Here is a 16,505-nt window from a genome sequence, read left to right as displayed (position 1 = left end):
CCCAAAACAATGGATAGTAAAAGGAAATTATATAGCGTCTACTGATCAAGAAATGAAAAAACGTGGAGACGGCGAATTTAATTTTGGTATTAACACTTATGGCGTATATTTATTTATCTATTATAAGTATATTATAGTATAGTATAGTATATTATTTTCATAACAGATAATCATTATACCTTGCAATTATTCATATAAATTTTAATATTATGCTTTTAGATCATATTTTTGATGAATCGACTTCAAATAAAGATGTATTTGATACCGTTGTAAAACCTATCGTCGATGCAGCAGTAAATGGTTTTAATGGAACAGTTATTGCGTATGGTCAAACAAGTTCTGGAAAGACGTTTACTATGATGGGAGATTTAAATGAACCTGGAATATATCGTTAGCTGTCGAACACATGTTCGATGCAATTGCTAATACATTGAGAAGAGAATTTTTATTAAGGTTTATGTTGTTTTTACCTAATATATATTATTTATCTTATCAAACCACTTGATCGATACTTAACTTTTTATTTAAAGTACATTGTTTTTAATAAATATTGGAAGTGATCAAGTGGTTTATATATTTATAAAGTTAATTTATAGTAAACATAATTAAGATATAATGGTACACGCGTAAAGATGAGAAGACAAATTTAAATGTATATATTTGTTTATTTATAGAGTATCATATCTTGAATTATAATGAAAAAGTTAATGATCTCTTAAATACAAGTTCAAACGATTTAAAATTGCACGAGGATAATGGCCAATAGTTAAAATGTAAAGAAGACGTAACCAACAGGCCTGAACATGTTTTATCGATAATGAAAAAGGAAAAAGAATAGGAGAATAGGAGAAACTGATATGAATGAGCGTAGTAGTAGAAGCCAACAATATTTCGCATGTAAGAACATAAAAAGAACATTAAATAACATACTCTTATTATTAATCAAAATTATTACTATGATCTTAAAATATATTTTTTTTACAGACTATAGAAAAGCCGGAGACTGATACGGAATCAGATGGAGCGATACAAGTTTCTCAATTAAATTTAGCAGATTTTGCTGGTTCGGAAAGAGCAGGTCAAACAGGTGCTACTGGAGAACGTTTTAAAGAAGGTGCGACTTATCAATATGTCTCTTTCCGCATTTGGATTATGGTATGAAAGCATTAAGTGAATCTCAGATATACAAAAACATGTTAACTTTCGAGATAGCAATTAACGAGATTGCACAAAATTCAATTGGTGGAAATGCTAAGACGGCAATGATATGTGCCAAACAAATATCCAAACTCAATTGTAAGCTAGAGGTTTGTATCTATTGAAAAGATTAAAAAAGTCTTATAATACAGATTGCTATAATTATATAATATACTTGATATAGAGAGGAACAATAAAAATTGCAATAAGTAGGAAAAAGTATTAAGTATAACTTAGATATAATAGTGTGTTGAATATTTTTTTTGTTTCTTCTTGTTTTAATAGAAAATTAAAAAAGAAACAACTGAAGAAATTGAATATTTTTTTTGTTTCTTCTTGTTTTAATAGAAAATTAAAAAAGAAACAACTGAAGAAATGGAAAACAGATTGCACGAAAAGATCGTATTAATCAACTTTTGGAAGAACGAATTGAATTTAAAGACCAAAATTGTATCTGGGAATAATGCAAATATCGAAGACACGTCGTTTGGGTGTAGATCTAAAAGAAGAAGAACTTGGGCAGGACCTACATTTAAACAAAATGTATCAACTTTCAACCGTGCCAAGGCTTGCCCACGATAAAAGAATGTCACCGGTAAAGCCTAGTAGAAAAGTATTATTCAAACTGTCAACTTAATGGATCAATGTAAGTAACTTTATCATTTTTATATTCATTATCATTATGTCATCATTTATATTCGTGTTTTTATTATGTCTTAATTAACGATGAAAAAGATAGAGAAAATGATGATGATGAACGATATGAATCTTTGCTGGAAGAAAATAAAAAATTATTATCGAGTAAAGAAATGATTTCAAATATAAATCATCAATATGAAGAATTGAAAGGAACAATTCAAAAAATAGAGGAAGAAAATAAAATATTGAAACAGAATAATCAAGACTTAACGAAGAAATAGAACAAGTAATACAAGAAACGATGTAATAAATGGAAAAGGTATTCATATTTTGGTGATGATAATCCTAACAAGTTGAAAGCCGAAATAGATACCTTAAAGAAAGAAAAACAAAATTTACGAGATAAACTTACAAAATGCAGTAATGTGGAATAATTCAAGCAAAAGATCAGTTAAAACTTAACGTCGAATCTAGTATAAACGAAGATAACAATAATGATAAATTTGAAAATTTGAAGAAACAAATACAAGGAGAAAGTTTCCATATCAGGAGAAATGTAAGACTTGGAAGAAATGTCTTGGCCTTTAAAAATAAGGTGTGTGATCCTTTTTATCAACAACGGATGATATTTTTTCATAAATCTGTAGTGGATTTGAAATACTTATATTGTTTTTTGATTTTTCTTTCGCAGAACGAAGGCGAAATAAAAAAACTTAGACGCGCTATGACCGACATTAATATGAAAGAATGTTACATGTGTAAAAATCAACATACCAATACAAGAAATCAATATGTTCAAACAATATCAAGCATTAAGATACAATTTTGTGGAACTAGTAGCGGTATTGTTGAGGTAAGCATTAACTTTTTATGATTGCGATGAATATTTGTTCTATTATATTTTCTAATAATAATTTTTTTATAACAATAAGTAAAATTAATCCATTCAATTATCTTTTATTTAGTAACACATGCAAATAGAAAAATTAAAAAAAGAATAAGATTTCATGAAACAATTGTGTCGCTCTCGGTGTGAGAGAATAAAAGAACTGGAAAAGAAATTAATGCAATTTCAAAATACAGAAGATTTACCTGTAAATACGAACGTTGATCCTGAAGATGTGTCCTACAACATGTTAAGACATTAATTCAATTAAAAGAACAAAAAATGTTTCTAAATCATCATCGTTATATAGTGTAAAATTTTATCAGTATTTTAAGTATTTTATAAATAATAGTAATTATTTTTTGCTTTTGGCAAAATCATATGTGTATATATGAAATTATTATTGTAAATGGTATTTTTATATATTGACAAGATGTGATGAAGAATGATTTTTGTAATTAGAGATTATGATGTTATTATTACTAGATTTATGTATTATCTATAAGCACTCTTGTATTTTTAAAGATTCTCTAATGATAATAATAATAATAATAATATATAAATTTAATCAATAAATATTTTAGTTAAAAATGAATTTACTCATTCAAAAACGAAACTTTTGGTTTCCTTGAGCTAGGCAATCTACGAAAAAACATTCATACATGGAATACCTAACAATATTATTCTACAGAATGGCTAAGCATTGCAGATAATGCCTAAAACTAGCCGCCAATGTATGAAATATATTCATATTTCACACATTTTCTAGGCATTCTATAGAATACTAAATGAGAAACCTAAATGAGAAAGAAGTATGAAATATATCTCCGATTCGTTTCGAATATCACGTCTCTTGTTATTTTTTCAGAATAACATTTGTATTTTTATATATTTTTTATTATTTATATATTTATATTATAATATAAATAAATAAATATATATTTGTCGGTAATAGAGATCGCATAAAAATAAAAAGTAATTGAGTCGTAATTAAGAAGAGAGACACTTGTATAAAAATAAGTGTAAAAATCGAGAAGAAAAGATTAATTGATTGTAATTGTTAGTTATTTAATTAATTGTTAGTATTAAAAAAAAGAGAAGGAAGAATAGACTTAAATGTTGTTTCTCTATTTATAGGTAAGAGAACTACAAATAATGTAAATAATGTAAAGAAACTTTAATTATTGTTTAATAAATAAAAAACTCTATTTATAGTGAAACCCAATTCAGTTTATTCACCCCCATAAAGTTTTTTTATATATATTAATTTATTATTATTACTGGTAACATATTTATATATCTCCTTTTATAAGAAGAACAGTTTTTTTTTACGTATAGGAGGGTTGAAAAGTTCAAAGCCTACGATGGATAGGGGTGCAAATTTCTGTCATGATTTTTGAAAAGTTTAGAACCTACGATGGATAGGGGTGCAAATTTCTGTCATGATTTTTGAAAAGTTCCATCAAGATTTTTTCATACTTATACGGAATAAACGGAAGTAATGATTATATATTATAGAAGTGTACTGTGTCAGTACAAGACTATAAAAGTTAATAAACGATATCTAATAGATTGGAAAATAAATTTATTTTTAATTTATTTTAACTTTATACAATTTAACACTTATAAAATCCTGTCGGATTTAAATTACAACCATTTTTTATTGTTTCGTGTGATATCTGTAAATATATAAAAGTTATTAAAAAACATTATAAAGTAATTAGTTTCTGTAGGTGAATTAGGTAAGAGGAACAAAGGAAAGGATTAAATATTTGATATTAATTAAGAAGCTAAAAGAAATTATTAATAATTACAATTAAAATGTTCATGGTAAGCGGTCTTTGACTGAATTTCACTTGCAATGGAATGTATAATCTATAAAATATGATAAATATTAAATTGAAAGTAAAATACGATTGTCTAGGTCTAACCACGTGGAGGTAACCGCTTCCGAAGACCCAAATTTTTTAATAAAAAATAATTTTATTTTATTCGTCAATAACACGCATCGATGCTTATACGTCGAAGTTTGAAAGAGAAATGATTAAAAAACAATGCAAGTAATTGGAGTATTCTATGTTTACAATTTGAACTAGTAACGAAATCAAATTTAAAACAGTCATGTAAAAACAAAATAAAAACATATCGAAATTATTTAATATTCAAAGTACGTTAATAGATATGTAATGCTTAAATCAATATATATGTGTTTAAGGAATCTTAAATATAAGTAGAGTACAGTAGAGTATTAAAATAATTGTTAATTAATCGAAAAAAATGTATATTACAATTTAGAAGCACTGAGTATATGTTCGGAGCACCGTCCTCCTCAAAATTCATCTTCAGACTGGCACATTGTCATCAATGAAAGTTCTTTTATTAAATATTGTAAAATAACGAGTAAAATACAGAAAATATTGACTAAAAACTTAATCACATCATAACGTTCTGATTTAAACATTCTTTCAATTTTTATGTAATTGTTTAAACTAATGTACATTTTTTTTAACGTTCCTGTGGAGTGGTGACTTCGGGTAATAAAATTTTCGTTCAGAAAAATATCCCATTAAAATTATTTTCTATTCAAAGTATGTTAATAAGTATGTAATGTTTAAACCAGTACATATGTGTTTAAACAATCTGAAATATAAGTAAAGTACAGTAAAGTATTAAAATAATTGTTAATTAATCGAAAAAAATGTATACTGCAATTTAGAAGCACTGAGTATATGTTCGGAGCACCGTCCTCTTCGAAATTCACCTTCAGATTGACACGTTGTCATCAATGAAAGTTCTTTTATTAAATATTGTTTATATGACTTTCCGAACGTTGCGCATGTGTATAAAGAGAATAATACTCCCATTTAATAAAATTTAAGATTATAACGTTCTGATTCCAGCATTTTTATCATTTTTATGTAATTATTTTAATGCTCATGCACAGTGATGACTTCGAGGGTAAAATTTAGCTGCAATATAAGAAAAGTACATTAGTGCATTAAAATAATTGTTAATTAATCGATGCTAATGTCTATGTAATTTTTATGCAATTGTTTAAATAAAACTATACTATAAAGATATTATTATTATATATAAATTACAGGTAAACAATTGTAAATATTGAATGAATACTAACTAATAAAGTAACATGTAAGAAATAAATTACTTTTTCTGGAATTTATTAACGTGTATGTAAATGAAACAAGAAAGTACATTTCTCTAAACAATTATACAATCAATATATTAAAACAATGTATAAATAATATACAAATGGAAAATGTGAATTATTGAAATTTACCATTATGATAGAAGTAAGCTGAAGTGTTTGCTCGTTTAAATACCAAAAAATATTACCTGGATTCATTTTAAAATACACAATCGTATAGAAAAAAAACCTCGTTGTAGATATTTTTAAAACAATCGACGTAAAGCACTGTAACCATCCTTAAAGAATTAAAATAACAAGAATTTTTCCACATCGATACAGAATATGGGAATTAATACTTTCATAGTTGGCATGAGAGATGTCAATTGTTTTGTTTCAATTAATTTTCATTCTTTAAGGATGGTTACAGTGCTTCATGTCGATTGTTTTAAAAATATCTGCAACGAGGTTTTTTTTCTTTTGTTTTTGATTGCGTTGACGATTGTGTTTTTCTGTGCAATGTGACAAATATTTTATTGTATATTGTGTCTTTATTCTCTTCGTTATTTGTTAACATACTTATATTTGATTTGTTTATATTACATCAATTGAGTATTACTTTTTACTGTTTTTAGGTTTCCAAATATTGGGAGAATACAGCATAACTACAAATATCTAATCTTATATAATTATATTCACATTTTTATCTTCTTCACATTCATATTATTTCTATTTTGATATTTGTCGTGGTAGGTTTATCTCTGTTCTTTTATAACATAAAGAAGAGTTATATAAAAAGTATGAGAAGCGGAAACAGAGAGAGAGAGAGTGACATCTTATACAAATATCATACATATACATATATAGAATCGTTCAGTTTACTTGATACTTTACTAATACAATCTTACGATTTGCAGATTTGCATGTATGTGAAGATTTGGAAAAGCACAGCATCAATTAGGCTTTCTTATCGTTTTATGTATCAAATACATACATAAAAGAAGAACTTACGAGATTTTAAAATGAATCCAGGTAATAGTTTTTGGTACTTAAACGAGCAAACACTTCAGCTTTCTTCTATCATAATGGTAAACTTCAATAATTTACATTTTCCATTAGTATATTGTTTATTAATTGTTTTAATATATTGGTTGTATATTTGTGTTAAGAAATTAACTTTCTTTTTTCATTTCCATATACGTTAATTAATGTGAGAAAAAGATATTGCAAATAACTTATCGTTTTGTTCTATTTTATTTTACAGATATGACGACGGACTTTCTACCTTATCAAAGATGTGGAATGAATTCTTCGATGGATCTTCGATGGATCTTCGATGGATCTTCGATGGATCTTCGGTGGATCTTCGGTGGATCTTCGATGGATCTTCGGTGGATCTTCGATGGATCTTCGGTGGATCTTCGATGGATCTTCGATGGATCTTCGATGGATCTTCGATATTCGCATTCTACAATACTTGCTGCGAAGTAGGAGTGTTTTGGAGCCATCGTAGAACTTCTTATGCCGTGAGTTAAAATTTAAAGTCCCTCCGGTACTCAATCATGTCGAGGATGAAAGGTCCTAATCGGCACGAGCTACTGGTTGTAATTATTCCAATAAATTAGTGACGAGCACATGAGTAATTCCTTTCTAGGAGTTACTCATGAAAATTGTATATTATATTGTATTGTATTGTATGTTTTATTAGTTCAGGATAGGTTTTCTTGTCTCATCGATTAAAATCATTTAATTAACAGTGCAATTAATTAATGCACTTTCTTTTTTATTACGTGTTTTGTTCGTGGTTAGTAGTGGCGAAACCGAGCATTAATTTACTCGTTTTCGTCCAGAAAAGCATGTAATAAATGTCTTACATGCATTGCTTCGTACTTAGTTTATCTAATCGCGATTAATTTTGATATATCGATAATTCGATATTACAAATAAATGAGCAAGAAAACAAACTCATTCGGGACGGATAGATTCTAGCAGTTAAGTGGTGGCTCAAAGCCCAGTTCTTTTATTAGAACAGCCAATTTAATGAAAGGAGTCGTCCGAGGTTTTTAAATATATTAAAATATATTACAAGATATTAAAAGATATTAAAAGTTAATATTTATCAAATAAATTGTAGAGTCTTTAGCCGCTTAGATAAATTTCTATAAAAATGTATTTATGTCTTATGTATATATGTGTTTTTAATCATATTTTTTAGATCAGGATTTTCAGCTTCTAATATACTAATCTCCCGTTTCTCCCCCCTATACTTTCTGCGTTCTCATCTATGCCTGTGCCCAGGTGCTACTCGTATAGGTGAGAAACAATTAGTATAGGTTTATTTTTAAGTTTTTCCCCCTATTGGCGGCTGTCATTGTGCTAGTGATTGCACGGTGTACGTTGCACCTGTGTGTGCGTTTAGGTGCGTGCATTGTACATCGTTTCGCGACACGTAATACCGCGCTTATTATTTTTTAAAGTTATTGGATAAAAATAACTTGTAGAGTCACGTGTACGATACGAACTTTTTTTTTTTTTTTAACAATCGTTTTGCATAGTAGAGTTACCGCATTTATTTGTGGAAACTTTGATATACTCGTATATTACTAGTATGCATATACTAGTGTATACTTGTATTTTTGCTGTAGTTTTTTATGCAATAATCACTAGCCTTGGCAGACGATTACAGCATTGGTACGTACTCCCATAAGTTTAGAAAATACGCGTTTGAACTAGGGTGTCGGAGGTGCCCCGGGGCATGCTCTCTAGTTTAGGCTTTTGCACCCTGGTGGTATGTGAGAGAATCGTGGAGTGGGTTGGTGGGTACGTATGTGTATTTGCTCTTTTTAAATATGGGTAATTGGCAGGCAGATAGCATATTTCTCTGAGCGAATGTGAAAACTTTAATTTTAAGTAGGTAGGATCCAGGATGGACACTAGGCTTGCTTCCACTCCGGAGTGGAAATTTCGCCTCCTGGTTTATACAGAATTGTTACAAAAAATTTTTTTTTTATTCATTCCATTATGCTTCCTTTGTAAATTTATTTTGTAACTCTTCTGTAATTTTTATTATGTATCATGAGATTCAAAGGAATTTGCAACGATTTGAAAGATTCAGTTCTATTTCGATTCTATCTCGAACGAGATAAAGTCGAACAAATTCGCAAATACTTTGATGAATTTGATACTTAGTTTTAAGAATTATAATATTAACACTTCGCACAATCGCGATTTTCTCAATTAAAAATATAACGAATGAATGAAATGAAAATATTGCAAGAAAACATTTATTGCTTTACTTATTTCAATTCTATTTTATTCTTTAACATTAAAAGTGCGACGTGTTATTAGGTCATCGATAATTGTCTGCTTGGACATTCGTTTAATTGTGCTCGTGTATATATCAATGAACTATAAGTTCATTGATAGTTCACGAGTTTTACTATAATGAACAGAGAATGTATATTTAATTTTTTAATAATTGAAAATTAGAATAGTAACATAATACGAATTATCTTTCTCGCACGTAGAAAATGTCCAATGCAGTTTTCAGGGAATGAAGAAAGAAGAGGCTAATGCCGAAGAGGCCCCCACTTAAATGTGGCTGAAGAGGGCAACTACATAGACTATTGAGTTATTTTCAAAGGTTCAACAGCAAGTTCGAACTTTTCGAGAATAGCTCTTTAGTCGTATTTTATATTTTATTGTATTGTTTTTTTGCTCGTCAATAATTTATAGTTGTAATTGGAGATGATGGACCATTCCATCTCCTTGTTACGCCAAACTCATCCTTGAATCGTTCAAAAGATGCACTAGTTTTTTGTTAGTTAATAGAGTTAAAACTTATTTAGATTCTCGTTTTCTTAGATATTAAACTTAATTAACGTTTGTTAAAAATTTTTAACTTTTATAGAATATTATTGTATTTGGAATTATTTTTTGTAAAGAACGCGGTATTAAAAATTAATACCTACACACATTTATTCAAGTAGATTTTATTTTTTTTTTTTAACGCGTAATATTTGAAGCTTTTCCAATTTCTTAATTATTATATATTACAACATATAAAATCACGCGTTTATATTTAATTTTATGCAACTTGAAATAGAGATTTGATAAAAAGAATAAAGAATTAAATTTAAAAGTGCATCTGCTAATTTGGCGACTTGTATTTTAGGCTCGTGTTTATTGATTGTATGATTAATATTTTTTTTTTTTGTTATAGGTGATCATCGTTGGATTTAACTGATTTGCTTTTCTTCTATTTGATCATTTTAAATGGCTTTCTTTTAAACTATATGTATAAATGCATTTCTGAAGGAACACACATAAATATATAAAATATGAAATATAATTATTAAAAATAATTAATAGACAAATATCCTAACTTCAAATATTAGTTGAATGTATCAGAGATTTTAAAGATTTCTATTAACAAAATGTTTAATATTTTTTAGTATCTGTTTCAGGTCTACAATTTCAACGGATCTACGTTTGATTTTCTATTTCATTTAATCCTTAATAGCTTAATAAATGATATTTTATTCGATCATCAATCAAAATATGAACGATTAACGATAAAATAATAAACAATCGCGTAAATTCGAATTCGTTTACTGTATAATAAATAAAAACTAACAAGAACTTTAGAAGCAACACTCGTGTGTTAAAAGAAACGTGGAAAACCGCGGACTTGCGCGCGCAGGCTGGCAACAGGTAAACGTCAAGTAACGAGCGTGTAACATGGTGGGGGTGATTAGGCTAAAACGAAAGAAAGAGAAAGAAGGAAAGAGAGTGGGAAAAAGAAAGAAAAGAGTATGGCTGTTGGCGGAAGGGGGCAGGTGCTCTTCAGCACACTGGGAACAAACAACTGGTCGTAGAAAAAGAGAGAGAGAGAGAGAGAGAGAAAGAGAGAGAGAGAAAAGTGTTGTGGTCGAGCTGACTTTCCGAGGTGGGGATCGAACAACCCGAGGACTTGCCATTAGGTTCTCCTCTTTACGATCGACAGTCGAGCGCAGGAAGTCGATATCGTAGCAGGTGTCTCGAAGGATTGTCTTCTTCGTTTGTCGTGTTTCTCAAAATTAGCGTGAATTACCTGTTTCACTATTTTTTATCATCTTTTCTTTTCTTTTCTTTTCTTTTCTTCGATTTATCGATTCGACTTTTTTTAGTATTCTCGTTTGTCTATTTTTTATTTTTTTCATTGTGTACCAGTGTGTGATCGTGAACGTGATCATGTATCAAATTCCTTTATAGAAAGGATATACGAATAAAACGAAACATTTGTTTATATTATATTGGTAAGTATTATTGTAATTTATCGTATTAAATTTAAAAGTGTAATATACGTATAGGAAATAATCTACGAATAAGAAAAAAGAAAAAATGTTTATATTTTATAAATATATATTTATAAATATTATATTTAAATCGAAATAATATATGAAATGAAAATCTTCCGTGTGGCGAATCACTGATCCGCCATGTTGATAAAAAAAGAACGATTCTCGAAGATTTCGATGCGTGGATCAAGCAGCACGTCTGCTATCTTTCTCTCTTTCTCTCTCTCTCTCTCATTCCTTCTAATCTAGCAATCTGTCTTCCTTTTGCCTGACGTTGAACTTTGAACTTTAAAGTGCAATGGTTAAACTCATCATTCGTTGCTTTTCATTCTTTATTTATTTAATCGAGTCTTGTATTCGCTTAATTATGTTGATTAAAAAATCGGGAATAACTTGGAAAGGGTTTTTATGCTTTCAAGGACATTGTTTGATAGTTTAAAAAGCGCGCCATTTTTCACGGCGAAAGCACACGTAGAATAACGCGTGGGTGACCGGACTGTACTAATGGAACGCAACTTTCTACAAGACGATGTCATCCGGATTGTACACACTATAGATTCTTATGAAGTAGGTAGAAAGAGAAAGATACAAAGAGATAGAGAGAGGAGAGGAGAGAGAAAGAAAGAAAGAAAATTCTCGGTTGCCATATGTTAAATGATTATGTGCATAGAAATTTCAATTATGTTCAAAATAATTGATTTTTTTTTCATAATTTTTCTTTTTTTTTTTAATTTTGATTGTATTAATAAATCATTCGAGCTTTTTACTACATTAATATTAAAATTTTATAATAAACATTTTTTTTACAATAAACATTTTACAATATTAAACATTTTACAATAAAAATTTTAACAATAAATTATTTTACTACGACAACAAAATATTTTATTTTAATTAACGCGTGAGTCAATCGATAAAGTCAACGAGAGCCTAATAATTTATGGTTAAAAATTTTGTAAAGGTCATTTATTTGTATACGTAATTACAGAAAGATAGCAAGTTAAATTATTATTATTTTATGAACTTTGTTCGTAAAAAGTAAAAACGCGTGACATTAACAAGAAACGTTTTGTATATTTATATATATATATATGCATATATAAATACTTATTTACGTAGATGAATAGCACGGTACCCTACGTAGCAAACTCCTCTTTTGCTAGTTCTTCTTCTTCTTCTTCTTCTTCTTCAATTTTCTCTCTCGAACTCACAAAACGTTCGAAACCAGTTGGACAACATTCCTCCGGCGTTTCACCGCTCGTGCGCTACCTACGCCTTCTGACTTCAAACCAATCTCCTTTCGATATCGAACAAACTCGTTTCTTGAACCGCAAATCGAACAGACGATCCAATCCAAAAAGATCTTGTTTATTTCAATATCATTTGAAAATAATATCGAATAGATTAAACGTATTTCTTTGACAATACGCTCAAGACAAAGAAAAACAATGAATTTATACAGAAATTTTGCTCAGATTTTTTATAAAAAAAGAAAAAAAATTCTAAAAATATACTCTTATATTTGAAACATGAAAATTAATAACAATGTAATAAACTTAACTTCAAGATTTGATTGCGAACCAATATTCAGACCGTAATTGTTTAGAAAGTTCCTGAAGATTTTTCAAACAAATTAAAAAACAATATTGTTGAAAATTAAACATCCAATAAAAATCGTAATCAATTACATCATTGGTATAACACATAAATAGGAAAAATAATATATCAGATTTTGCTTTGATTTAGTAAACTATTTTACTAAGATCTAAAGGAACATCCTTATGCAAAAGGAAAAAGAAAATGATTCAAAAGTAAGAGAATCAGAAAGATCGTGGTTTTTCTCAGACATATTCTGACTTTACGCAAACATACATAGAAAGCTATGAACGTTAACATAGATAAAAAAGAATGATACATTGGTAAATATGTAGAGACAGAACGAGAGAGAGAGAGAGAGACCGGACGATACTCGCGTGCACGAGCGCGCATACTCGGTTTCCGGTCATTAGAGAGTTGAGTACCTAACGATAACTATAGATATTTTTATTTTTCTCTACATATATCTAACTATTGCACGTTGTACTCGTGCTAACGTGCACGTTGCACACCGTTACATCTTGGTGCCAGGTACAACACACATTCCAACTTCTTGACAATGATAGTACGACGTAATACAAGTATTCTAACTAACTAATATAACCTAATCAAAATCTAATTAAGTACAATTGTGTGTTTTTCAAAAATACTTCAAATATTTGCAATATTAATTATTTACAAAATTTCTTAAATGAATATAATAAATTTCTTTTTGGCTTTGTTATAACTTGAATAATTCATTTTATTATTGAAATGTTCTTTTTTTTGTTGCTCGTTGTTTAAAAATAAATTAAATTAGAAAAAATCCGTTGGCAAGAATTCGTACGTCAATGATAACACACGAAGTCGTAGAAAAACGGAAGATTAATTTTCGATATTACACGAGCGTCATCGTCGTCCCGTTTACCACATGTCTGGTGCTTTGTCTCGGCTAACGTAGAAACGGTCTGATAGATAATGAACGAGTTTCTTGTTATCATTCTCGTTTGGAACACGGTTTTGTACGAGTTACCGTGTTCCGTTCACACATCATTCTATTCCTTGCAAATGAGCTTATTTTCTTACGATTATTCTTCTTTTACCGTATAAACGAAGACACAATGTTATCTTCCATCTGAATTATACGGGATTTCCTGTCATAAAAAAAAAAAAGGAAACAAAACATAATTTTAAGGAAAAGATCAACAAAAAATAAACGATCGATCGATTTGAAAATCTTTTACACGATTTTTTGATTGATAATCGATGAAATTTTGTTGTTTCGAATAAAAATTTTTAATTTTTTATTTTATTTTTATTAAATTTTTAAAATTTTTATTATTTAATTTCGAAATAAATTTTATATATATATATATAATTGATCAATTAGTAATTTTATTCTAAATTTTTTACCGAGCATAAAAATCATCGTCGAAAATTCGTTCGGAAATAACGAAACAAAATTCAGAAAGAAAAAAATAGAAAATGAACGATACGAATTCTTATCGTAACTTCAACACAAAGTTACGAATCGTTACGTAATCGATACGTACCACTTGCACGCTCGCATAATCATTCATGCCGATCGTACGAGATCTGCTCGAAACTCAACTTCCGTTTCATTCGTTTCATTTTCGTCCTTCGTTTCTGATGAATTTACGTTTTCGTCTTCGACGCATAAAACACGTATACATACTTGTACATATACGTGTATTTAACGACAAACTTTACACGTGTATGGCTACGTTTATACCGTTGGAAAAGTACAATCATGTTAGGTGGAACGAATGTGTACAGTCCCATTTCAAAATTGTTGAATTTAACGAGAAATAATCGATTTTTAATCTAATTTTCCTTAAATCATATATGCAAACATTTTGATTTTTTATTATAAAATTTTATTCTATTTATTTATAATATTCTACAAAAAATACATAAAAAAAAATTTCGCATTTTTATATTGTGTTTTGTATCGATATATAACACTGACCAATTATATTATATGTTTAATTATTTTTTTGTAATTTACAATTAATTGAAAGTTGTTCGTAAAATTATTGACCCATTAAAGGTTTTTAATTCTAGGTCAGTACTTTTTTTTGTATATAATATTCAATGATTTAGTAGAAAAATCAGCTTAAAGAGTTAATTCGGTTTGTAAAAAGGTTGAACTTTAGAATTTGATTTTTGTTAACTCAAAAATATTCTTATTTGATTTTCCGTTCGATATGTGTCCTTGATTAGCGATGATTCAAAATCGATTACTTTATTCTCGTTCAATTTCTTGTCTTATTTCGTAATGGAATTTTAAAGAGAAGGTAAAGATAAAGTTAGATTTTTTTCAACGTTGTTCAAGTGTGAGTCATTCGCGTGTGAATTATGAACAAATATACATTATTTGTTATTCGAGCGTTGTTGATATAATATAAAATATGCATTATATATGTATATATATATTATACATATTTCTATACGTAACTATATAAATTCGTTTTTCATATCGCGATAAAAAATAAAGAGAAAATATAGTCCAATAAATTTAATAAATTGCAATTATCAAGATCAATTTATTACATACGTAAAAAAATATTTAATTGCGTTACGTATTTATTTTCTAATACCAATAAAAAAAAAGTTTTACGATACATTTAAGATAATAATTACAAATTATTAAAAACGCTAATAACATATAGCAATTTATATTAATAATTGAATGAATTGATGGGTTTATAATAAGTATTAATGATTTATTTGAAAAAAAAAAATTGTTTAAAGACAACCGATCCGAATAAATGGCAACCGATGATAATCTTTTTACGATACATTTAAGATAATAATAACAAATTATTAAAAACGCTAATAACATATAGCAATTTATATTAATAATTGAATAAATTGATGGGTTTATAATAAGTATTAATGATTTATTTGAAAAAAAAAATTGTTTAAAAACAACCGATCCGAATAAATGGCAACCGATGATAATCTTTTTACGATACATTTAAGATATTAATTACAAATTATTAAAAACGCTAATAACATATAGCAATTTATATTAATAATTGAATAAATTGATGGGTTTATAATAAGTATTAATGATTTATTAAAAAAAAAAATTGTTTAAAAAAACCGATCCGAATAAATGGCAACCGATGATAATCTTTTTACGATACATTTAAGATATTAATTACAAATTATTAAAAACGATAATAACATATAGCAATTTATATTAATAATTGAATGAATTGATGGGTTTATAATAAGTATTAATGATTTATTAAAAAAAAAAAATTGTTTAAAAACAACCGATCCGAATAAATGGCAACCGATGATAATCGTTTGACTGGATCGATATTAGACGAGTTCCGTTAATTCGTTCATGCGAATGAATTTTCTTTCTTCTTATACTTTCCAGCGTCCATCAATAGGTCCATGGACCCTCCTGGAAAGATTCCGTTATTGTACCGTTAAAGGACATCTAAGATGACCGCGAGGAATACTCGTTCGAGCGTGAAACGAAGCCCATAATGTCGAGCTTTGACGTTACCAAGATCGATAGTGAGAGAGAACGATTCGAGGATCATCACAGAAATTCTAACATTCTTAGCCGACCGCCGTGATTTTCAAAAGAAAACTTTGACAATCAAAACTATTTCTTAAAGAGACAGAGAAAAGTATCAAAAGAAAAAGAAAGAACGAGAAATATAAAAATAAAACGTAAAAA

At 28.3% G+C, this 16,505-nt stretch overlaps 1 protein-coding gene and 1 long non-coding RNA gene across 2 annotated transcripts; both read left to right on the top strand.

The window, feature by feature from the left end:
- Window positions 1-861: 861 nt before the first annotated feature.
- Window positions 862-6,532, top strand: LOC122521999 (kinesin-like protein KIF3A). Its single transcript, XM_043642760.1, has 7 exons — window positions 862-897; window positions 985-1,155; window positions 1,209-1,307; window positions 1,546-1,690; window positions 2,277-2,431; window positions 2,528-2,689; window positions 6,503-6,532. The coding sequence occupies exons 1-7, from the start codon at window positions 862-864 to the stop codon at window positions 6,530-6,532; spliced, it is 798 nt and encodes a 265-aa protein (XP_043498695.1).
- A 4,346-nt stretch (window positions 6,533-10,878) lies between these two features.
- Window positions 10,879-16,464, top strand: LOC122522426. The gene is made up of 2 exons (XR_006305052.1): window positions 10,879-11,164; window positions 16,197-16,464. It is a non-coding gene; the product is annotated as an uncharacterized LOC122522426 (long non-coding RNA).
- The last annotated feature ends 41 nt before the right edge of the window (window positions 16,465-16,505 follow it).

This window comes from Polistes fuscatus, unplaced genomic scaffold (genome assembly GCF_010416935.1).
Source record: "Polistes fuscatus isolate 324 unplaced genomic scaffold, CU_Pfus_HIC Scaffold5, whole genome shotgun sequence".
NCBI classification, from domain to species: Eukaryota; Metazoa; Arthropoda; class Insecta; order Hymenoptera; family Vespidae; genus Polistes; species Polistes fuscatus.
This window is presented reverse-complemented; position numbering and strand designations above follow the sequence as displayed.

Bases quoted from the DNA above. Each gene is read 5' to 3' on its own strand.
- LOC122521999 (XM_043642760.1), top strand. From the start codon at position 862: ATGAGCGTAGTAGTAGAAGCCAACAATATTTCGCAT. The intron at 1,156-1,208 runs GTATGAAAGCAT...TTAACTTTCGAG, and splicing joins CTTTCCGCATTTGGATTATG to ATAGCAATTAACGAGATTGC. The intron at 1,691-2,276 runs GTAGATCTAAAA...GAATAATTCAAG, and splicing joins CGAAGACACGTCGTTTGGGT to CAAAAGATCAGTTAAAACTT.